General features: G+C 41.0%; 1 protein-coding gene across 1 annotated transcript in view; it reads right to left on the minus strand.

The window, feature by feature from the left end:
• Positions 1-24,479, minus strand: part of LOC134612393 (uncharacterized) — a 150,991-nt gene that overhangs the window by 69,397 nt on the left and 57,115 nt on the right. The window contains exon 8 of the mRNA XM_063456744.1: positions 12,846-12,968. Coding sequence (XP_063312814.1) covers positions 12,846-12,968 — 123 coding nt within the window. The remainder of the gene's footprint in view (positions 1-12,845; positions 12,969-24,479) is intronic.

A 24,479-nucleotide genomic window follows, 5' to 3' on the forward strand; every position in this document is an offset into this window, starting at 1 on the left:
TATTGTCAAGGATAATCCCATTTGTAAAAAACAAATGTATCAACTTTAAACAATGCATTGGTGTAAAAATACATTTTATTGTATGTGTCCACAGAGCATTTGGTATAAGATTAAGACTTACAATCAGCACCTCTATTGGAAAATGCACAAACAGGCTGTGCCCCCTCCATTTATTTTGTAATCTTTTAAAATCTTTATTTAAAAGAGGCCGATGTAAAAATACAGTGTACACATTAGACATAATAAGCATCAGTCTAAGATTAGACACTTAAGAGAAAAAGGAGGGTTGCACTCAATCACAAAAAATAACACAGGGCGCACTGAGCATGGGTCAGCAAACCCCATATAATCTACATAAATGAAAAAATCTCAGGCACTCACTGTGATATGTTCAAGGCAGTTTTAATTGGATCTGCTACGTTTCAACCCGTACCCAGGTCTTTATCAAACTTGATAAAGACCTGGGTACAGGTGGAAACGTTGCAGATCCAATAAAAAACTGCATTGAACATATCACAGTGAGTGCTTGAGATTTTTTTCATTTATTAAGATTAGACACTTAACATGTTAAATGAACTATATACCATAAAGGAGATAGTAATTAAATAATATGCTAATAACAAAATATATATTATATGTCCTGCAGTTGAGTTTATAATTCTTTAAATACGAAGCGTATTACTTTTCCTTAAAATGGACAGAGGCCTCATAGGTCCGGCACTAGAGGCGAAGGTTTGGGGGAGACCTGGGAGGCGGGCCACCTCGGTGAACAATGAGGGTCTGGTCTTGCAGACTCTGTTTAGTTGGCAAACACTGAGGGAGCAGGAACACGAATCCCCAATACCCAGCCCAATGTTGCCGATCACACACAATGAAGATGTAGGGGGTGGGCTCCCAGCAGTAGCATGGCCCATCGAGTGTGAGCGTGAATATATTCCCATATATACAGTCCTCGCAGATGGGAAACTACGGGATCTCTCATCGCTGCTGGAAGACAGGCCGCGGACACTTCTTTTCCAATTCCGGTACCTGCAACTGAAACATTTTCATACCTCAATTCCGCACAATGAACGATTGCACAGGGACCTCACGTGGTTCGAAAGACTCTGTGACCGAGGTGCCGACCTAGATCACGCGATTTCAACGCTATATCAACACCTGCTGATCGGAGGCACTCCTACACCGATGGCATTCAAACGGCAATGGGAAGGACAATTGGGGAAAGCACTTACCGCCCAACAGTGGGATTCAGCGATGCTATGGCAACATAAGAGCTCTATGAGCTCCTATTATCAAGAAATTAACTATAAATTGATATCCCTATGGTATAGGACGCCGGCACTACTACACCGAATTTTCCCATCAATCCCCTCGGTGTGCTGGAGATGCCAAGAGGAACGCGGCACGGTGTTACATATCTGGTGGGAGTGCAGAATCATCACTCCCTACTGGGATATGATCAGGGATACAGTGACGCTTATCTTGAGAGACATACCAGACTGGGACGTGGAATTGGCCTTGCTACACATCTCCACTCAGCCCGTTTCGGTGTACAAGAAGTCGATCTTACGACACATGCCTAATGCCGCAAAGGCCAACATTCCGGCCCATTGGAAGACGGATACTGTGCCGACTAGACAAGAGTGGATCCGCAGGGTGGAAGATATCCAGGGGGCGGAGGAAGCCCATGCCACCATTACAGGCCGGGGAACCAAACGTGCTGAAATGTGGGCGCCCTGGTTCTTATATATTGCCAGGTACCGACAAGAGGGGAACGCTCGGGGGAGTGCTGCTCAGGTACCAATGCTTCCCGACCCATAATTCCCTCTCTTACCCTTCTCTCACAGGTCACCAGGTCCCGGAGTGTCTGGGATCGGGGCTGGACAGACCGAATATAGGACGGATAGGCGACGCTATACGGCTTACGACAGACAGAGGCATCAACAGATGGAGACTCATGTGCTAGGACTTGACAACGGACAGTAGACCATGACTACTAGTACTGCCTCGAGGGACTCACGCTGCCCTGGACACTTAACAACCTGGACAAGATTTACTCCATCTCTCCGACACCATGACTCCTGGATTGACAGGTGCCCACTACATGTATGCACGATAGAGACAGTCGCCCCCGACTGGACATAGATATTAATGTGACCTCACTACATGTGGGTAACCCAACGGTGTGGGGGTGGAGGTGGCTAGTGAACGAATCTCGAGCTCTGCTACGGATGATTGTTACGGGGAAGGGTCGGCACCCGCACTAGGAATGGGCTCCCTGCCATAGGTACTTGCACATGGAAACCTTGGGTAGAGGTTCCGTGACATGGGAGTGTTGAGTGATGGGCCTATAACTTAAACAGCAAAGGGTGCCTAAGCGCCATTGGATAGATGATAGCATCTCACACGCGCACCTCAGGACACAGAAAGGATCCCATTCTTGACACTATCACATGCACAGACGACTCGATGGGGCTCCCGGCCGTAGCTCGCCATCCTATCTTCGCTTGCCCGAATTTACATGAAGCTAACTTCGAGACTCATTGATCTCTTTTCCTTTACTATATTGTTACTCGGCCTAATCCCTACCCTCTACGGTGGCGTCTGATACACTTAGTCTTGTTTATCACAGGTGGGCCCCGAACATAGGCTATGTCCAAACCAAAAGTAGCGGTACGCTACGAGTAAACACACATACATATACACATACATTATGATGGCATTCTAGGACGAAGCTCGTTCACTGCACTTCCATTTAGGGGAAGGGAAACACGGAACTCGTCAATTGATAAATATTCAGAACTCCAGATCTTAAAATGTTAGAGTCATGTTTAATTGTACTATGTTGGATTTCAAAACTCTCATGTTCACTTTGCTTTATACCGGATTTATTGTTTATTTGTCTGGCCTGCGAGCCAACTCTTCGCTGACTATTTTGTCTTAATAAACAGATTTACAAAAAAAAAATGGCTATTATTGAGACAATATGTACCTGTTGTATCAAGATCAGTGTCCTGCTCTCATAATGTTTAATTTAAATAAATAAATAAATAAATAAAAAAATTTAAAAATAATAATAGAAGAAGGAAAAGGAGAGGATGGAGGGGAGGAAAGAGCAGGGTACCACTCTTTTCAAGCCCCAATTAAATCGTTTTCTGTAGCGGGAATTGACTTCCTAAGCGCTGTGGAAATTATTTTGATTCGATAATTTTGAGTCGAATTAGGTGCTCTGCTAAATTAATTTGAATGATGATTATACTACCCTTTAACAATGGGTCTCTATTAATTTAATCATTTGGGCCCCAAAGAAAATCTTGCTAAGAACCACAAAGGTTACCTGATTGAAATAATATAAATAAGAAATATAATTGCCCATAAATCAAACAACTGCATACTAATAGCAAAAATGCACTAGGTAGCACTGGACACCATCTACAAAGAGTACTGTCTGATATTAAATATTCTGTGCTCTCTCAGGTGAGGAATACAGAGAATCTTCAGTTTATCGACCTGGTGCTTGGGGGTCTTTCTTCTGGCACCCACTGTGTAAAGAGGTTGGTGGGGTATATTATTAAAAGGAATGTTCTAACCACATGTGGCTAAGATAAATACCTGTGTTTCCTTTGTGTTAAGGTTGCTATGGTAACAGTGTTGAAATTCAACAAAGTCATACATGTCATGATATATTTTGTTAAGTTTGTATTCTAGGAAAAGTGCCAAACCCTGGGAAAGTTAGGAGGTTTTTATTTTTTAATATTTTAAGCTTTATGGTAAAGGTATTTTAGTTTTATTTGTGTCTATGTTCCAATTAAATTTATTGATTTTTTTCATTTTATTTTCGTCTATGTGCGAGTTCAAATAAAAATGTTAAAACTATTTTTAACCAGGGGGTCAATATATTTTCATATTAACCATGTTACTCTGAATTACTCTGACTGAGTTAGTAGTCATTCATTTTCTGTTTTTATGACACCCACTAATTATTCCTACCATTTATATGAATGCACACTAAAAAAATAAAAAAACCATGACTACTTCCTTCCTGACAGTGTTGCTTCTGCCACATGCTAAATAAGAACTGCCTCATTTTTGTATTACACAGGCTCCATTTAATTGCGCTATCCAAGCAGCATAGCCACTGTAGCGCATTGTAGTAGTTATGGTACCAAGAGTGTCTTGGTGCCCTCCCAATGTAAGCAGTCAAACCATTTACCAATTGTTTGACATATTAAGAAAATTATTTGTGAGGCATTACCCAGAAGATGCATTAGTTAATTTTATGAGAAATAAAAAAAACAAGAATGAGTTCAGTAATCATCTGTTTCTAGTAACAACATTGGTAATAAGCCACGCCATGAGACCACACTGTATTAAGCCTTTCCGCTGCGTTAGAATGACCGGAGTGCTCCCCCCAAAGTGAAAGACAGCAGAGGGGTGCATAGACTGTGCATAGAAAGCTGTCACACGGCAGGTGCCTGGTCTGTCACTGTGGCTCCGGAGATGGCACAAGTGAGCTGCTGGGAATAGCCATATGATATCCTTTGTGCACCCTATACTGAAACTGGAGCCCCAGTTAAACGTCACCCCAGTCCCACCATCAGTACAGAGTTGCAGGGAACTTGCAAGAAGCTGGGCAATCAGTACAGACACTGATTTCTTAACTTCCCCACTGGACACCAGGGTTGAGGTTTCAGTCGAGCTCTCCCATTAAAGGCAAGAAAAGAGAGGCCGAGTGGACAAAATCATAATAAAAATACAACAACAGCAAAAACTGGTGTGTGTGTGTATGGATATACATGTATGCGTGTGTATATTAATGTGTGTATAAATCAGTGTGTGTATAAATCAGTGTGTGTATATTAAAGTGTGAGTCCGTGTATGTGTTTATATATGTCAACGTGTGTGTACATGTGTGTAGGAATGCATGTGTATACAAAAATGTGTAGGTGTGTGAATGTCAGCATGTGAGTCTACTTTCACTAACAGGGTCTTGGGGGTGGTGCTGAAGGGGACACTTTTTTAGTTTGGGTGGGGTGGGGTGGGCTGGTTCTAAAATAGATTTTCACACGGAGTGCCATGTCACCTAGGTACACCTCCTTTTTTAATATCAGTAGATCCTTACCTAATTTAATACAGGAGATAAAAATGTAATATCTATATTACCAACCAAGCCTCATACGTACTTACTAATCAGCATTACCTTGGTTTTCCATATTTAATTTAGGCTTCCAGGGTACATGATGTATTAGACACTGAGTGCCAATCTCAGATCTTCATGTGATGAATAGGCACCATAGGTTCCAAAGGTTTACCATTAATGATACAAAGTACGACTACACAAATTAAAGGAAGTCTACACAAATATAGACATAAAATCTAAATAATAGCAATGCTCCTTTACTTATTTTACACAGCATTCTGGAACTATTCTAGACACAGTTTTTCAACACTGCTTCGGATTGAGCAGGTGCTGACATTTGCCACATGGTAAGTAGACATCACATTTGCAAAATAATTGTCTGTTCCAAGGCCTGCGGAACCAAATACCGTATATACTCGAGTATACGCAGAGTTTTTCAGCACATTTTTTGTGCTGAAAAACCCCAACTCGGCTTATACTCGAGTCAATTGTCTGTATTATGGAAATTTACATTGCCATAATACAGACAATGGGGCTGTGTAGGAGGGGGGCTGGCAGGGAGCTCTTACTTACCTCTCCTGCAGCTCCTGTCAGCTTCCTCCGCCTCTGCGCCGGTCCGTTCAGCACCTCTGTCAGCTCCCAGTGTAAGTCTCGCGAGAGCCACGGGGTCATAGTGCGGCCGCGAGACTTACACTGGGACTTAAACTGGGAGCTGCACGGACCGGCGCGGAGGAGGAGGGAGCTGACAGGAGCTGCAGGAGAGGTAAGTAACAGCTCTGCCAGCCCCTCTCCTACACAGCCCATCCACTGGACCACCAGGGAGTGAGAGCCCCCCTCCCTGCCATGTATCAAGCAGGGAGGGCGGACGAAAAAAAATTAAATAATAATAAAATAAGAAATAAAAAATAATAAATAAAATAAAAAATAATCAAAATAAATTAAAATAATTAAAAAATAATAATAAAATTGCCCACCCCCCACCAAGGCTCTGCAACACACACACACACACTGCATTCATACACACACACACACTGCACTCATACACACACACTGCATTCATTATATACACACCACATTGTAAATAAATATTCAATTAATATAATTTTTTTTAGGATCTAATTTTATTTAGAAATTTACCAGTAGCTGCTGCATTTCCCACCCTAGTCTTATACTCGAGTCAATAAGTTTTCCCAGTTTTTGGGGGTAAAATTAGGGGCCTTGGCTTATATTTGGGTCGGCTTATACTCGAGTATATACGGTAATAGCGTTTTAAAGCTATAGGTGGAAGTGCATAGAAAATGAGCAAGTTGCCATTGGGTGTGCCGTCTTCTGGGTATTAATGTTATGCAAGTCGACACATGCATGAACTGGAGAAGACTAAAAACAATTATTTAGTGGGGAATGCTGGGCTTCTTGAAAAAAGACCTTCATCTTAGACATAGATAAAACAGTTCTGTGTAGTTAAAGCCCCTTAAGGTGTATCTTCTCTAGTGAGTGTGACAACACAGTATCCCAGTGCATCCTCTGGAAACCAAAAGTCACCCTGGAGCACTATGATAGTAAATGTGAAAAATGAAACATTGCAAATGATCTATATGCTTCTATAATGCTTAAGATATGATCCCATGTCACAGTACTATTTACTAAACTGGGATTAACAAGGGAATTTCATTGTTTTGGCTAAAAAGCAGAAATTGAAAAATAGCCAAGTTAGAGAACGTTTAATGTTTGGATATTTTAGCCCACGGCGTGCGGGTATATGCTCAGTGCTTCCTGGTTTAGAGAATAATCCAGTCTATGTAGAATGAGTGGGTATGACAGTCCCCTCCAATATAAATACAACTAGAGGTCATTGGTCACACTACAATAAATGCACCTTCTATGAATAAAGCCTCAAATAATCATATTTATATTTTTGCTGTTTTTTTTGTTCATCTTTTTATGTCATTTTAATTAATTCCTAATCATACATTTTTATACATTCCTTTGTATCTAAGGCAGTTTTTAAAGAAAAACATCTCCAGTTTGAAATCGTTTTTCTCATCACAATAGAAGATCAGCAGTTTACAGAAAGTGAAAAGGTTGGAAACAGCCAACGGCTGCGTTTTATACACTAAAAACAACAAGGGTGGCCAGGAAGTAGATTCTTAGTGGTTCCAGAACTATACTCCCCATGGTGCTGTGTCAGCCTTATAAGATTTCATTGGTAAGATTTCATGGGACATGTAGTTTGTAATGGCTGTCGATCTACTTGTGGCACCCCTGCTCTTAAATCTTAAATGGGCCCTTGAATGTCATAGCTGTGAGCTCTGAGCTAGCCTTACCCCATGTGCTCACAGCTTATTAGTGCTATCCAATCCTGGACACATTTGTATAGATGTCAGAAGTGAAACTTGTGCATTATATTGGTGGCAGCAGGGAGGTTGCGTGTGGTGAGTTGTAAGAGCCCCAGCTTTTGTTAAAGCTTGTTTTGTCACAATACAACCCACCCCACCAACAAAATAAAATCAACAACAAAATAAAAATAAGTCGAGTGGTTATGATGGACAGACAGAAACATCTATTTTTATAGAGAGGAAAACGTGGGACTCATTAAACCATACCAATAGTAACTCAAACAAACCGATCATAATTGTCAAAGGCTAATGTTCGGGAAATCACAGTAAGATTTATTTCAGCACATTCAGCTAATTCCTCTTAATGTGTTAATAATATTTAACGTTGTTAAACCCACAGCATAACTGCTTAAATATTCCCTATGGTAGGGAAGGGAAAAAATCCTGACAAGCAACATGCACCCCTGATATATTTCAGGTAAGAAAACAACAAAAAAAAAGCAGAAAACTAAAATACTAAGCAGAAAATGTAATTGTGCTTTCTTGCCCAAGTAGTTAAAAAATAAATACATTTAATTGAAAGCATAGTAAATTAGGACTGGCAAAGATACCACAAGCTTAAACAAACTTCGTAACCACTACCACCCATGACTGTTTTTTAAATAAATATTAATTTTGTAAAATAATGAAAAACAGCATGTTTTATAATGAAGTCCATAAAGGATGTTTCAAACTATTTCAGCACTTGATGAACATTTTTTTTTTCTACTGAGAAAGAAGGGGAAAAAAAGTGGAGAACAAAATATAAATAGTATATACAACAAGCATACATGTTGTTAATGACAACCAACAACACTGCTTTATAATACTTGAATGTTAGAAATGTAAAAAGCGATTCAAAGGTTTCCAGTCAGTTTCTACAGAGTGCATATAGGGGAAGAACAGGTTTCCCCAATGTTTTCTAGTGCTAGTTTTAAAAAGAACATGCCAGCACGTCTTAGATTTGAAAAGTTGCATCTGAACAACCAGACTTCTGGAACAATGTCCTTTGGACAGACGAGACTAAAGTGGAGATGTTTGGCCATAATGCACAGGGCCATGTTTGGTGAAAACCAAACACCTCATACCAACTGTCAAGCACGATGATGATTTCAGCTTGTTTTACAGCCACAGGACATGGAAACCTTGCAATCATCGAGTTGACCATGAACCCCATGAACCCCTCTATATACTGAAGTATTCAAGAATCAAATGTGAGACCACCTGTTCGAGAATTGGGTCGAAATTGGGTCATACAACAAGACAATGATGCCAAGCACACCAGCAAACCAGTCAAAGTCCACACCTCAACCTGAAAAAACCCCGGCAAACCCCAATGAATTGAAGCAATGTTGTAAAGAAAAGTGTGGCACAATTCCTCCACAACGATGTGAGAGGCTGATAAAGTCATGCAGACAAAGATTATCTTACGTTATTGCTGCTAAAGGTGGTTCGACAAGCTATTGAATCATGATGTGTACTTCATTTTCACGCATAGCTTCTCAATTTTGGCTTTATTTTTGTTAAATAAATCATGACACAGTGTAATATGTCATGTGTTGTTTATCTGAGGTTGTATTTACCTAATTTTAAGACCTGCTAAGGAATAGATGATTGTTCTGTCTTTTTAGGGTAATGTATGTATTGTTCATTTAAATGAAACATGCAATTTCATTTTATAAAGAATAATTATATATTTTTTTTACATCATGTGTTTGGCCTTTTCATTTATTTTATTGTATTTTGAAATAGCTTACTATACTTTGATATATGTTTGAGGGTTTCAGTGTAATACCGGATAGCTGATATGTATTTGATATAGGGTGTGTATAGGTCTATTAGCTTCTTTTCTCAGGCCAGAGTTTGGAATCAAGGTTTGAGGATAAGTGGTGTCCATTAATACGTAGCACCAGGGTTGGAAACCAGTTACTAAGTAGCGTTTTTTTCTTTCAGTAAAGAATAATGAGAGAGACTGTCTTTCAGCAGCGGTAGCTATTTGAAATTTGACAATTGATTAACAGCCACTACATACAGAAGCAACAGATATTTTACCATGTATAGGCTGGTCATTTAAAAAAAAAAAAAAAGAAAAAGTGACAATATTGGAAATGAACTAGATCACGTACTTAGACTTTGTTAAAATAGACTGCTTGCTCACACCATTTTAATCTGTATACTTGTAGGAACTTTGCTGCAAGTGCACAGCATCACACAAACAAAATATGTTTCCTGACAGGATCAGAGTGCCGTATACTGCTCAGTGCCCCCACTACGAGGTCAAGGGGTAGGAATGGTGAACACTGGAGGATATGATGAAAGTCACACAGCAAGCAATATTTCAAAGGTAAGATTTCTGGGGCATTTTCCTAGAATCATAACAAGCACAAAAACACTGTAGGATTGTCCGGTCACACACCACCTCCCTCCGAAAATTAGTCTAATGAAAGCGAAGTCAAACTATAAAAAGGAATATAAATGCATAAAAAAAATAAAAAATAAAGAATGAATAAGCAGCAGAGGCTTTTGTACCTCATTCCTTGTCCTCAACAATTACATCAAGACTTGGTATAAAAAATGTAAAAAAAGAATGTAAAAAACATACCACGCTACAAAATCTCTGGAAGCTATTACAAGGCAAAGATACATTTATATTCCTGTCTGGTATTCAAATATTATCATGATTGACCCTTGATGTGACCTGCGCTCCAGCATTTACTTTGAAGAATATATCGTTGTGATGCAAATTTACCAGCTTTTGTTAGGCCTAACGTAATGCACTGTAAAACATCATCTAAGCAAAATGATAGTAGATCTCAAAAGACTTAATTGTGAGGCTTGCTGCACATATTTTAATAAGCAATGTAAAATCCTGACAGCAGGTGCACTATATGAAGAAGAGATGGCTATGAATTATTCAGGAAGGAAAGCACTTCTGCTGAGACGGAATTTGCAATAATGTTTTTCAAGTGAGATCAGTGGATATCACGGGCTGTCAACGTCAATTTGCTTCAGTTCTATAAAGCTCACGCCCATGATATAGACAATGGAAGCCACAAATTTGTGTTTCATCGGTTATGTGTATATGTAGGCTTATCATTGGCAGTCAATGGAAAATTCCAGAGGGAAATAAAAAAAAAAAAATGGAATTGTGCAATGGCCTTTGACTTTCAGGTCATATAGTAAACATTGCTTTGACAATCAAATAGTAGACAGGTAATCAATGGAACACATCCCAAAGCAGCCGACCAACAAACCTGGTAATAAAAAAGCAGTTTTGGTGCAATTTCATAGAAATATGTAAACCAGGCTGCTTGTGAAACTACTCCCTTATCGTAATCAGAGGTTGTTCTAGCTTGAGTGGTGTTCAAACAAAAAAACAATGATTCATAGTTCTAGTACTAAAAAAATGGTAACTGTTTAGTTACCATGACAGCTAAGAAACACATGCCGCTACACTAAAACCAATGGCATTGCAACCTCATTTTGTTTTGTTTTACAAAAATTGCTTCTTGAGTTATAAAGAACTATTTGTCTTCTCTTCCCTTATGCCAGGTCCTTGGGTGGTGCACTAAAGTTTTACCTCCTACCCCCCTCCTATCCAATTTGTGCTGCTTGGAAATACCTCCCAACGCAAGGTCTCTTAGCCAGGGGAGTGCTGGCAGCTTTAGGCCTGGTGGGCAAATCCAGTCAAGTGTCCCATTGCACCAAGGAGAGTATAAAAAAACACCATTCCCATGTGATTGAAAGGGGGGAGGGGCGGCAGTCACCTAAACAGACACACTCACCGACAGGTACACAAACTTGCGGAATTGACACACACACACTCACTGACAGGCACACAGACACACTGTTACAGGCATACTGATACACACATACACACACACACAAAGGCATACTTGCTGGCACACACACACAGACATACTTGCACACACACAGAAAAAAAATAGAATGAATTGGGATCCGTGTGAAAATGGGTGTAAAAGGGAATAAACACCACCTCCACACTGATCCCATGCACCTGGAGGAAACTCCAGTATTATCCAAGGGCTTAACCCTAGATATTAGCAACAGAAACAAAGAAGCAAAAATGTACAAACTGTGATGATAATGCTGATTGGAGATAAAGACGTAGGCACCAAAGCATTGAGTGGTATGGAACAATGTAACCAGAGGGAGACCACTAAATATCTGAAGTAACAGAAAGTATCAACACAAAAATAAACTGACTCCAAAAAATTATAAATACAGAACTAGCCTTATAAGGCTACTCCCATGCCTAAGTAAGTGAGGAGATAAAGTTACCAAACACCCAAGTCTGCCATATAGGCTGTATTAGTCCTGGCCCTTTAATGCATAGGGTGTTAGTAAATCTCAACTTAGTACCAAAGCACCAGAAAAAGTGCCAAAGGGAAAAAGGTCACGGTCTAAAAGATTGGCAGCCCTAATAATGAAAAGTAGACAGACGGATGAAGTAAAGTAAAATAAAGGGAACAGGGCTGTAGTAGGGGGCGTTAGGAAATGTAGTGGGGGGGGGGGGATAGGTGCTGAAGTAGGTTGATGGCTACAATTTGGGAAAGGGGCTGGGGTGTGCGTGATATGGGTTGCAATTGAGGGACAGGAGCTGTAGTGGGGATGTTATTGGGGCTGTGGTGGGAGGGCAAGAGGCTGAGGAAGGAGGACAGAAGCTGGAGGGGGGCAGAAGCTGAAAAGGGGGACAGGAGCCAGGAGGGTGGGGGCAGGAGCTGAGGAAGGGGGACAGAGGAAGGGGAGAGGGGCCAGCCTCTCATGATGTTGTCAGGAGGAGGAGGCGTGACTTCCTCTGCTCTTCTCCCAGACTCCCCAGCTGTCCTAGGAGAAGAGCAGTGAATGTCACGCCCCCTCCTCCTGATATCATCAGGAGAGGTCGGCCGACTCCACTGGCTACAGGCTGCAGGAAGAGAGGTAAGTTGAAAAATCAGATTCCCAGCCAGAGGCAGGGGATTTGGATTTTTCCCTTTTTTCCTGGATGCGGGCGGCCCTGGATATAGGGGGGGCCTGGAGGGCAATTGCCTCCCTACCCCCTGTCCCAGCCTGCCTTGCCCCTGCTCTTAGCATATAACAATGCCAAGTTGGCTTCATTGTCAATCTGTATCTATATCTTTGGGATAGATCACGCCCCTCCAATATTCCTCTATCAAGTTTGTATGTTGTACAGTTGTGAAGAACAGTTGGAGAACACTTTGTAGCAGGTGTTATCAAAAAAGTGTTAAAAAAATACAATATGCAGAATTTTTTATTACAGTTTTTTTTCATATATCGCTCCAAGGCAAATAAGAAATATAATACGTTACCACATATAGCAGGTTAAGGTTGTCTGTCTTTCCAAAGCAAAGGTCAAGAAGAGTCACTGGACTTTTTGTAGCATTTCTTCCAGATAAGATCCAAGGCAACGCTAGGTTATCTACACTGGTTGCCTAAAAAGGAAACAAAAAATATTTGAAAAAAAAAAAAAATATATATATATATATATAATAATAATAATGGCAATATAAAAGCTTGGTAGCTTTATCTGATAAGCATTAACATGTGTAGAAAAATGTTCTTGTAAAACTTTGAAGAACCTAAGGAATTCTCCTGTCCCAGTTTACTTATAGTGAAAGAATAAAAAATAAAAAAATATATATAAAAAAATAAAAAACACAATACTACATTACACAGGGATGGTTAGCAAAGCATTAAAGGAGTTACCTTTTAGGCCATCATAACGAGCCAGCTAGTGATTATATAGATAAGGTCCAACAGTAAGTAAGCAGTCTAACACTGCACACGAGGGATAAAAGAGTGATAGCACAAAGTTATTTTTTTTTTACTTCAGGGGAGATCTATCAGGGAGCAAACAAAAACAGTTCTAAAAACAGTAGCAATTACAATGGAAACCAATAGAATGGCTCAATATGTTGCACTTCGCACTCAAAATAGCAGCTCTTGATAAATCCCCCTCCCACCCCACCCGTTCCATGTTTTACAGTTCGCACAAACCATAATTACCCACAATGCAAAGGCAGTAAAGCAAAAATGCATGTTTTTATATATTAGGCAGTGTTACACAATTGCCAAAACTTTTAGTAAAATAAAATAGTGATTTCATAACTCAACGCATAGAAAATGGCAAATGATAAAAAATAAAAATGCACCATGTGACCTGGCAACACCTATGTGAAATATGTTAAGATATACATGAAAATGTGTTTTGGGCAGGTTAGACATGCGGTTTGTATAGGTAACAGAACCAGGTATTTTTCTAAAATTAAACCGCTTTCAGTTGTTTCGATTACTTTATAGGGCAAAGGCACAAAGGAATATCATATCAGAGATTACTCAAGCCATTTTTTTTTCTTATTAATTTTGAAGAGTTTAAAAAAAATGGTCTTTTTAAAATCACCTTGTTTTTAGATTTTTTTTATTTTTATTACCGGTTTAAATCATTAAATGGATTCAATAGTATAAGGAACACAAATCTGTATTCCTTACACTTTAGAGTGCTCTGGTCCCCCCTTCATTCCCCCGGCAGTTAAAGGGTTGAACAACCCTTTAGTCACTTACCCAATTCCTGCGTGCAAGTTCCAACAAGGGGCACCTAATACGCGCCAAATGCATTAGGCCCTTCAAACAGGAAAGCATTGCCTCAAAGGTTTCCTATTGGGAATTTAACTGATGCTGAATGTTTTCAAGCAGACTGAGTACGTCCAGAGTCAGTTAGATAACCCAAGTCAGTTAGCAAGCAGGAAGTGCCTCTAGAGGCTGTCTGATTGACAGCCACTAGAGGCAGTCGTAGTCCTGAAATGTAAATCATCTGAGACATCAAAGAATCAGAAAAACTACAATAATTACATAGCAGGACTAATTGGGACTGAAAACTACACCCAGTGTAGCTTTATGGAGAAGTGCACATGGAATATATTAAAGCTTTTATTTAAATCTATAGCAAACTATTCATCAGTATTCAATATTCACAAATCGAATGCTCAGCTTGCTGTCTCTTTCACAAAGAAAAAGTCTTTAACAGCTGAAATAGATTGGTAATAAAACCACTGTGTGCTTTAAACAATCTCCAAGACAGAATAAAACAGATAGCTTAGCAATTAGTTTTCTAATTATCATGCAGCTAGTATCAGGACATGTTCATATTGCAAGTTCTGTCCCTGGAAAGGTCAAGAAAAAAGGAGCATCCGGTTAGGCAAAAAGCGCATCTAGTTGCCAAGATGAAACAACTATTACTGATCAAAACCAAACAAAGAATTCTTTAGAATAAATAAATATGACTGTGTAGATGTAGGTTTTTGCAGGAAGTATATGAAATTGCTTTATATGAACCAAGTTCTGTGTTTGAATATAGATGTCCTAGCGCTGCCTGACATGTTTCCAATTCATAAATTTACATACTTCCTGCAAACGCGAGAGAGGGCTGATTATAAAACGCTGACTAGGTTTATTCATTCTTTCAAGGCAACCTGCTGTTTGGAAAAGCTGACAACGGATTTACACTAGTGAAACACCATGCAGAGCAGCTGAGAACGGAGGCCACTTGCAAGGAATGCTAACATTCTATCATTAGTTTAGTAAAGAATATGGAAAAAAAAAGTTTCTAGACAAGTAGAATGCGTCATCACAAGAAGCTATACATCTGCAAATTTTTTTAATAAATATATTAAGCTGTAACAGAGTGTGACTACCGATAACAACCAATTAGTCCATCAGTCATGCCCACAATGAAACCTAGAAGTCAGAGAGAAAAATTCTATATTTTTGCTACTCTTTAAAAAACATCCCACATGTTCTTCAGATTGCACGGTAGGAAGGGGTTATGAAAAACCATTATATTCTCCAGAGCCTTATTTTTTAGACGCTACAAAGAATAAAATTTTAATTTGCTCTCCAGAACTGTTCACCGATTATAAAATCCCCAAAAACATTTGCAGTAATGTAATGTTATTACGACCCTCATAATAAACGGCAAAAGTTGCTATACTTTGACAAATGTGGATTTGAAAATCCCATAATTTACAATATTTAGAATAACGTGAATCCTCATCAAAGCTTCCGAGCAGTACTATATGGAGGGTGTGTGGTTGTTGTAGTGAACGAAAATTATTTGAGAAAGTGAATGTCCATACAGCACCATAAAATATATAGCAGTCTTATCCAAAGATTGATCCAAAAACCTATTTTTAATCAAATAAAATGTATTTTTGACCATCTGCCCGTGTGTTTACTATGACTTCTTACCACTGAAACTGTTCTGTCCTATACAGAATATGTTACAAACGCTGCTTGTTCCCTCTCTTCTTTGTTAAATAATGGCGGTCTCACATGTCAGTTCAAACGTGCCAAACTTGCATACTCTTTGTCTTTTGGCACAGTGGAATTTACATCAATTGGTTGACATTGTCTGAAATGCCCACAGATGATGCTGCTGATGCAAGTTGTGTTAATGGAAGGTGAGGCTACTTGATCTGAATATGGCCCTATTTTTGCCCTACTGTACCTTGCTTAAAAAGATCTGCCACATTGCCAGGAATTGTAATATTCTGTTTACTCAGCAATAGGTGTTTCTAGAAAACCAAATTAAAATATTGAAATCCACACATCTATCCAGGAACTGGGCGCCTCCATCATGACTCCATGTCAGTCATCGTTAATAAATGTTGTCCTTTTCTGCCACTGAATATAGTTAGTGAAAGAGGAGAAACTGAAACAATGTTTCTGTTCTCCTCATTTGAATTTTGTGCCCTGGCTGTGCCTGGACTGAAATGGGTTGCAAAATCACCTGCTAAAATGTTCAATATATATTGTAAAAGGGAATAGAGCGTTAAATGAAAAAAAGACGAGTTATAGGTATATATTTTCTAAATTTTATTTAATCACTAATGTATTTTTCAGAGAAGGATCTGCTTTAATAAAAGTTATTACATTTGTGTTCCAATTAGGCTTTTTGAAAAGTCTCCTTCTCAAGTATTTTGATAGTAATGCCACCGCAAGGGTCTCGGTTTAACCAAGCCTGACATAAAGTTATCCTTATTGGGTAATCCCGATAAAGTAGACCACAGCTGCCCTAAAAGACTGATGGGAGACTCATTGCTCTACATGACTACCCGCAGGCTACCTGCAACTTCAGGCCTTCATGACACTGCGGATTCAGTACACACTTCTAAACGATAGTAAGAGAAGAGAAGTAAGCCCTACATGCAGCTGAATGCCACACAGAGAACACAAATAAATATTAGAAACTATGAGAGAAAAACTGACTTGTGTGCAACTGCTAAACCATTAATTTTTGAAATTGTATTTATAGTATGAGAAAGCAACCATCAAACAAGATATTTCCTGCCTCTCTACATCACTCTACCCTGTCTTATTTCATGACTGCTATTTATACATTTCTAAAAACCACTGTGAAAGACATGCACTATCCAATTCTCACTACGCAAGACTGACATGGAAAATCTTTACAGTATGAATCAAAAGCATATGGCAGAGAGAGGGAAAAAAACATTTTAGCAGCACAGTCAATTTGCAGCATGCTGCGATATTAACTAAATGTGTTTTTAGATTGGATGAAATGGAAAAAAAAAAAGGAACACAAATGAATCCATTACTTAAAAACTATTTGAGGATACAGAACAAGCAAACATATATCAAATCTTTTTCACGAGAATGCCTTTGTTTTTGTGTTGCTATAGGCTATTGCATCCCGCCTTTAAAATTCACGATTTTTTAAAAGTGCAATTATCATGCAAAAACAGCAAATATCCATTCTATAAAGTGGCATTTCATCAATTCACTGTGCTGACAAAATCTGTTGCAAATGCATAGACTAAACTTGAGTCCATGGTTCAGAGCCATTGATTATAAGGGTTATTCACCAAGGTGAGAATTTTCCCAATTTGTCTATTTTAGTCTTTATTTTAAAATGAATTTGGAATTCCCACTTGAGTTAATAGCCCTGTATATTTTTATACCCTTGTTAGAGAGGTATAATCTAAAACTATATTAGTGTTGCGTATTCCTGCACTATTACGTTCACATGCACTTGGCACAATCCTGGAATCCTACGCATACACCATATTCAGGAATTTAACAGGGTGCATTCTGGGACAATTAAGCTTTAAGCTAGAAATATGCTAACAATCTGGCCAGCTTGTTGTAGTGATTACATTTTAAAACATGTATCATGACACTAGATTTCAGAAGTGATATACTTAATAAAAATCACATAAAATGTGCATATAGCAGATAACTAATGGGGTTAGCATCGACTCTACAAGGTTAAAGGTGCAGCAAAGGTGCAATGCTTGACAGTGTCATAGTTTATTAAACAAATTCATGAAACCCCATGAAAGGCTGATCGATAAACTGCTGTCACTGATGTTACTTTTTTCCCTTTCCTGCTTGTTTCATCTGGCGCAACTGTTTCTACCAGAATATTGTATCTTAAAACGTTGTCTTTATTTTTATAGTCATAATAGTCTTATGTCTATTATAAATGTTGTTCAGTTGATTCTCTGTAATAGGAATGTCACTTTTAAAAAGGGACATATTGTGCAACAATACAACTTTAAAGGACCACTCTAGGCACCTAGACCACTTCAGCTTAATGAAGTGGTCTGTGTGCCAGGTCCCTCTAGGATTAACCCTTTTTTTTTTTTTTATAAACATAGCAGTTTCAGAGAAACTGCTATGTTTATAATAGGGATAATCCAGCCTCCAAATCCTCTAGTGGCTGTCTCACTGACAGCCGCTAGAGGCGCTTGCGTTATTCTCACTGTGAAAATCACAGTGAGAGCATGCAAGCGTCCATAGGAAAGCATTGTAAATGCTATTAAGTTATAGTGCCAAATTTAACTTAATGAAACAGTGTTAGTGTATGGATCATGACCCTGCAGTCTCAGCGTTTAACCTTCTGCAATTTAGGAGTTAAATCACTTGTGTTTTTGCTTATGCAGCCCATGTCACATCTCCCCTGACTCAGACAGCTTGCATGAAAAAAAAAAGTTTCAGTTTTAATCAGATGTTAACTTGCTTTTATATGCTTCTCTCCTGCTTTGTAAATTGAACTTTAATAACACACATGATGCTCCTGTAGGGTTTATAAAATGCAATAAAATCCAGTCATCTTGTGGGACATTAGAATTACAATGACATGTTGTTAAAACGACAGTAGCAAAATTCATTACGTTTTGTTTAATTAAGAAAGAATGTTGCAACATTACCGAACATTAAGTTTTTTGGACCCCAGACCCGAACACTGACATATCCCTGTATGTTCGGGTTGGAGTTCGGTGTTCAGCGATTTAATGACGCGTTTTGAAAGGCTGCAGGACATTCATGTGCCCTTAGAAGCCATCACAGTCATGCCTACTAATGGCATGGCTGTGATTGGCCAGTGCAGCATGTGACCCAGCTAGTAGGGGAAAGGTCTATTAAATAGTGAGCAGCCGGTGGCTGCTCACTGTTAAAAATAAATAAATAAAAAAATTCCCCCCTCCTGAGCCCCCAACCGCGACGCGTGAGTGGAGGCTTTTAAACTAAAGAGGGGACCTATTGCCCTGAGCGGCGGGTGGGGGCCCTAAATACCAATAAGGGGGGGAACCTACTGTCCTCCCCCCGGCCCCTACCCCTGAGCGGTGGGTGGGGGCCTAAATAACAATGGGGGGGAACCTATTGTCCTCCCCCCGGCCCCCACCCCTGAGCGGTGGGTGGAGGTCCTAAATAACAACAAGGAGGGTACCTACAGTCTTCCCTCCCCGGATCCCACCCCTGAGCGGTGGGTGGGGGCCATTATGTTCTTTCCCCCTGGCCCCCACCCCTGAGCGGTGGGTGCGGGCCATAAATAAACCCCACCCAGGTGACTAGGGGTCCCCAAACCCCTAGTCACCCCCCTCCCCCCCCCAAAAAAAATTACCCCTACCTTCCCCCCTCACCTTAAAAATAATGAGGGGGGGGGGCATTAGCTAAGTACCTGTAAAAAAAATAAAACTTACCATTCAATGTTTTCTTTCTTTTAAAATTTTTCAGCCCCAAAAAAGGCCAAATAAAAATCCAGAATAACCGACGCACTTTAAAAATAAAAAATAAAAAAATCCTTCTTCCCCCTTATAAAGCCTTGCTCTGCCCTGCAATTAGGCTCAGAGCACTCTGATTGGTGGGTTTAAGCCATCCAATCAGAGTGCTCTGACAGGTAAATGAAGAGACTGACAGGTAAGGTGAGTGGGGGCCCTAAATAACATTAAGGGAGGGGACCTAATGTCCTCCCCCTGGCCCCCACCCCTGTCCTCTCGCCCCGGCCCCCACCACTTGGCTGGATTTCAAGCCAACCAATCAATTAGAGTGCTCTGTGTCATTTTACACAGCGTGGGAAAGTTCTTTGGAATTTTCCCACGCTGTGTAAAATGACACAGAGCACTCTGATTGGTGGATTAAGTAACCAATCAGAGAGTTATGAGTCAAATTACACAGCGTTGGAAAATTCCAAAGAACTTTCCCACGCTGTGTAAAATGACACAGAGCACTCTGATTGGTTAGCTTGAAATCCAGCCAAGGGGTGGGGGCCGGGACGAGAGAACAGGGGTGGGGGCCGGGGGGAGGACATTAGGTCCCCTCCCTTAATGTTATTTAGGGCCCCCACCCGCCGCGCAGGGGTGGGGGCCGGGGGGAGGACATTAGGTCCCCCCCTATTGTTATTTAGGGCCCCCACCCGCCGCCGGGGGTGAGAACATTGGGTCCCCCCCCCCTTATTGTTATTTATGGCCCCCACCCACCGCTCAGGAGTGGGGGCCGGGGGGGAAGGACAGTAGGTCCCCCCCTCCAGATTCTTATTTAGGGCCCCCACCCGTCGCACAGGGGTGGGGGCAATAGTATATATATTTTTTTTTCAGTGAGCAGCCACTGTTTACTAGACACGCCACTACTCGTGGTATAGCGAGTAGGGGCTGAATTTACGAATACCAAGTAATTTTTACTTAGTATTAGTAAATGTGGCTGAAAGACCAATTTAGGTGACCAATTTAGGTCTTTCAGCCTTTTGATAGATATCTCCCTAATACCGTGGGAATTAGGGAGTTATCTACTAAGCGGCTGCTTATTTTATGTTATTTTATAAAGTATTCTTTATTGTTTTCAAATAGTATGGGGATACAGAAGGAAAGCGGGGAGGGGGGTCAAAAAGGTTTTGTTCAATATGGCACAGTTAACATCATTGCATTGCATAGTTTACATACGTAGGGTTTCAACCTAGTACACTTTATATCTTGTAGGGTATATTAACTGTTCGTGTAGAACGAGGGTGCTTATGGCAAGTTACTCTTAGGGGAATGCTCCCGATATGTGTTAGTGTGCTGTTTGCCCTTCGACTGATTGTCCCACTGATAGAGGTATGTCAGATCTAGTTATACGGTGATTTCACTTGTTTCAAGTTCAGTGGGATTCGTGTTGTTCCATGTCTAAATGTCCTGATCCCTGGAAGATACCTGTATGTGGTATCTCTCTCGCATCTTATACGTATGTTGTTGTGTAGGGGTCAAGTGCGTGGTGTCATGTTCCTTTTCAAGGCTCGTAGTCGAGGGTTGAGAGTTGGGGGAAGGGGAAGGGAGAATAAGGGTAGAGAAACCTGGTGAGGATATTGGTCGTGGCTCTGGTGGAGTCCGACTTTGTCGGGGTCGTCTGAGGGTTGGGATTCTTGTCTAGGGTCATTTGTAGTCGTGTGGTGTGATGGTGTAACGTATGAGTGGCGAGCAGGCTCTCCTGCTCTTAGTGGCAGAGGTTGTGTGAGTCCTGACTTATGTTAGCCTATCTTCGCATTAGGCTAAGTGGGTTGTGGAGTGGCTCCTGTTTGCTAAGTAGGTACGCCACATCTCGTCAATGGTTGGGCTCAGTTTCCCAATTTTCAGTTGGTTCCACATGTGGAGTTCATAGTCCACTGTCGTTAACAACAAAGTTGTAATTTCCTGGATTGAGGGAAGAGTAGAGGTCTTCCAGTTTCTAGCTATTAGAGTGGAGACTGTGCTCAATATGAGATATATCATTTTTTTTGCTGGTTTGGGGATGGTATCAGGGAGTGATCGTACGAGGATTGTTTTTGGGTCGTGAGGCAGAGTACATTCTGTAGTTTCTTGAATCATTCTTTCTGTTGTTTTCCAAAGTTCGTTTACAGTGTTGCAGGTCCACCACACATGTAACATTGTGACTCTATGCGAGTTGCAGCACCAACATATGTCCGTTGTTTCGGGGTATATGGTGTGTAAACGGGAGGGTACCATGTACCACCTATATAGCAGTTTGCCTGCTGTTTCGAGGTGGGCCGCGCAGGAGGACAGACCCTCGTGCACCGTGAAGATTTTCTTCCATTCTCGTGGGGAAATTATTTCTTGGAGGTCTTCCTGCCAGTCGTTCGTGAATTTACATGTGTCGTCTGTTTTGGGGTTTGCTAGGCTGTCGTAGCAGGTGGATAGCACTTTTTTCGGGGGTGTTGCTGACATGCATTGCATTTCGAACTTCGTCACTGTGGTTTGTAGCGTCTGTCTTCTGTCGTGGACCGAGTTGTCTTGCAGTAGGGCTTTTAATTGTAGGTAAGCGAACGTGAAGTTCGACGGGAATGTAAACTCAGTTTGGAGGTCTGGGAAGTGTTTCAGGCCTTCTGACGTGTAGAGGTGATATATATGTGTGATGCCTCTTCCTTCCCATTTTTGGTGCGGGAATGTGCCATTTCAGTGATGCAGAGTTTTGATTGGGGCAGCTAGTGCCCATGGGTGACCTGAGCATAACTTTTCCCTGCAGTTGTCCCATGTGGATAGTAAGAGTTTGGTGGAGGGCAACATGTCCATGGATCTTGGTCTTGCATGTTTGGGAGTCCACAGGGTGGAAGATAGGTCCTTGTTGGTGCAGAACTGGTTTTCCATTTCTACCCATTGTGGAGATTGTTTTGTTGTGTGTGCGTTGATGACACTTGTGAGTAGGGCTGCGTAGTAGTATGATTTTAGGTTAGGAAATCCCATTCCACCTTGTTTTATGTGTCTGAAGAGCAGGGCTTTAGGAACTCTGGGGTGTTTTCCACTCCAGCAGAAACGTAGGAGGATTGCTTGCAGGCTCATCAAGTAGCTCTGCGGGATCTTGATTTGCAGGGACCGGAAAAGATACAGTATTTTGGGAAGTATTGTCATTTTGATGGCAGCTATCTTTCCAACCCATGATAGGAATAAGTTTTTCCAACTATGTAGTTGTTTTTCAATTTCCCGTAGCAGTTTTGTATAATTCGCTGTGAAGAGGTCAGTGGGTTTGTTGGTTATTCTGATGCCTAGGAACGTTAGATGATCAACTCTCCAGTCATATTTGTGGGCCGATTTTAGGACGTTTTCAGTGGCTCTGGGTACATTGATGCACATCGCTTGTGTCTTGGTGATGTTAAGTTTGTAGTAGGATTGTTGGCTGCATGTGTGTAATTCTTTGTGTAATGATGGGAGAGAAATGAGTGGTTGGGTGAGTGTGAGTAGTATGTCGTCCGCGAATAGATTGAGTTTGTACTCCTGTTGGCCAAGTGGCAATCCATGTATGTTGTTATTCTTGCGGACGGCTATTGCCAGGGGTTCTAGAGCTAGGACGTATAGGAGGGGAGACAGAGGGCATCCTTGGCGGGTGCCGTTGGTTATCGGGAAGGGTTGAGAGCAGAACCCTGAAGTCAGAACTGTCGCTGTGGGGTTGCTGTATAGGGCATGTATGGCAGACAGAAAGGGCGGTGGAAAGCCGTAGAGGGTCAGTGCTTCGTGCAGGAAGTGCCAGTTTAGGCGATCAAACGCCTTTTCGGCGTCTAGCGAGACAATAATGCTATCTATTTTAGTCCGTTTTAGGAGGTGGTGTATATCAAGGACCTTTCTGGTGTTTTCTGGGCCCTGCCTGCCTGCCACGAAACCTACTTGGTCTGTATGAATAAGGGAGGGTAGTATTGTTTTAAGGCGGTCAGCATGAATTTTTGCGTAAAGTTTAGCATCTGCATTAAGCAGCGAGATTGGCCTGAAGTTTTGGCATATAGTTGGAGGCTTTCCTGGTTTGGGTATTGTGATTACATGAGCTGACAAAAATGCGTTGGGGAAAGAGCTCTGTTTAGTTGCTTCATTAAAGAATTGGGTGAGAGGAGGGGCTAGTTCATGTTTGAATGCTTTGTAATATGTGATGGTGTACCCATCTGGGCCTGGTGCTTTACCTCTGGGCATTGCATCTATATGGCGAAGCACTTCTTCTGCGGTGATTGGGGCAATGAGTTGTGCTGCTTGGTGTGCATTAATAGTGGGGAGTGCGAGTTTGTTGAGGTAATTCCTTATGGACGTCGGTGTAGGTCGGGTGAGTTTGGGTCGTCTTTTAGGTTGTATAGAGAGCAGGCAAATTCATTACATATCTGTGCGGGCTGCATTTTTTGTCCGGTATGTGTGTTTAGGAATTGTGTTCTTGTTTGTGCTTGTTTGTCCCTAAGTCTTAGCGCCAATAGTTTCGTAGCCTTGTTGCCCATCGAGTAGGATGTGGCCTTAAGTTTTTTTTAACGCTGCAGTTGCCTTGCGGAGATGTATGTCGTTGATTTCATTTTGTGTGCTTTGTATTTGTTGTTGGAGTGTCTTTGTGGGGTTTGCTTGATTCGTTCTATGTAGGTCCTGAACCCTTTTGAGGAGTGTGAGCAATGTGGTATTGGTGATTTTTTTAAGATATGCCGCTCTGCCTATCAGGATACCTCGGATGACTGCCTTGTGGGCTAGCCACATAGTGGTGGGAGTTGGGCTAGTAGGGCTATTGGTTGTGAAGTATAGAGTCCTTTTGCTCTTCACTTTTTCCAGGAAGGAGGGTTCGTTAAGGAGGTGTTCGTTCAGTCTCCAAGGGCTACGGTTTTTGAATTGGTATGAATCTGCGAGTACTAATGACACTGGGTTATGGTCCGATACCGTGGA

Source organism: Pelobates fuscus, chromosome 5 (assembly GCF_036172605.1).
Source record: "Pelobates fuscus isolate aPelFus1 chromosome 5, aPelFus1.pri, whole genome shotgun sequence".
Lineage (NCBI taxonomy): Eukaryota > Metazoa > Chordata > Amphibia > Anura > Pelobatidae > Pelobates > Pelobates fuscus.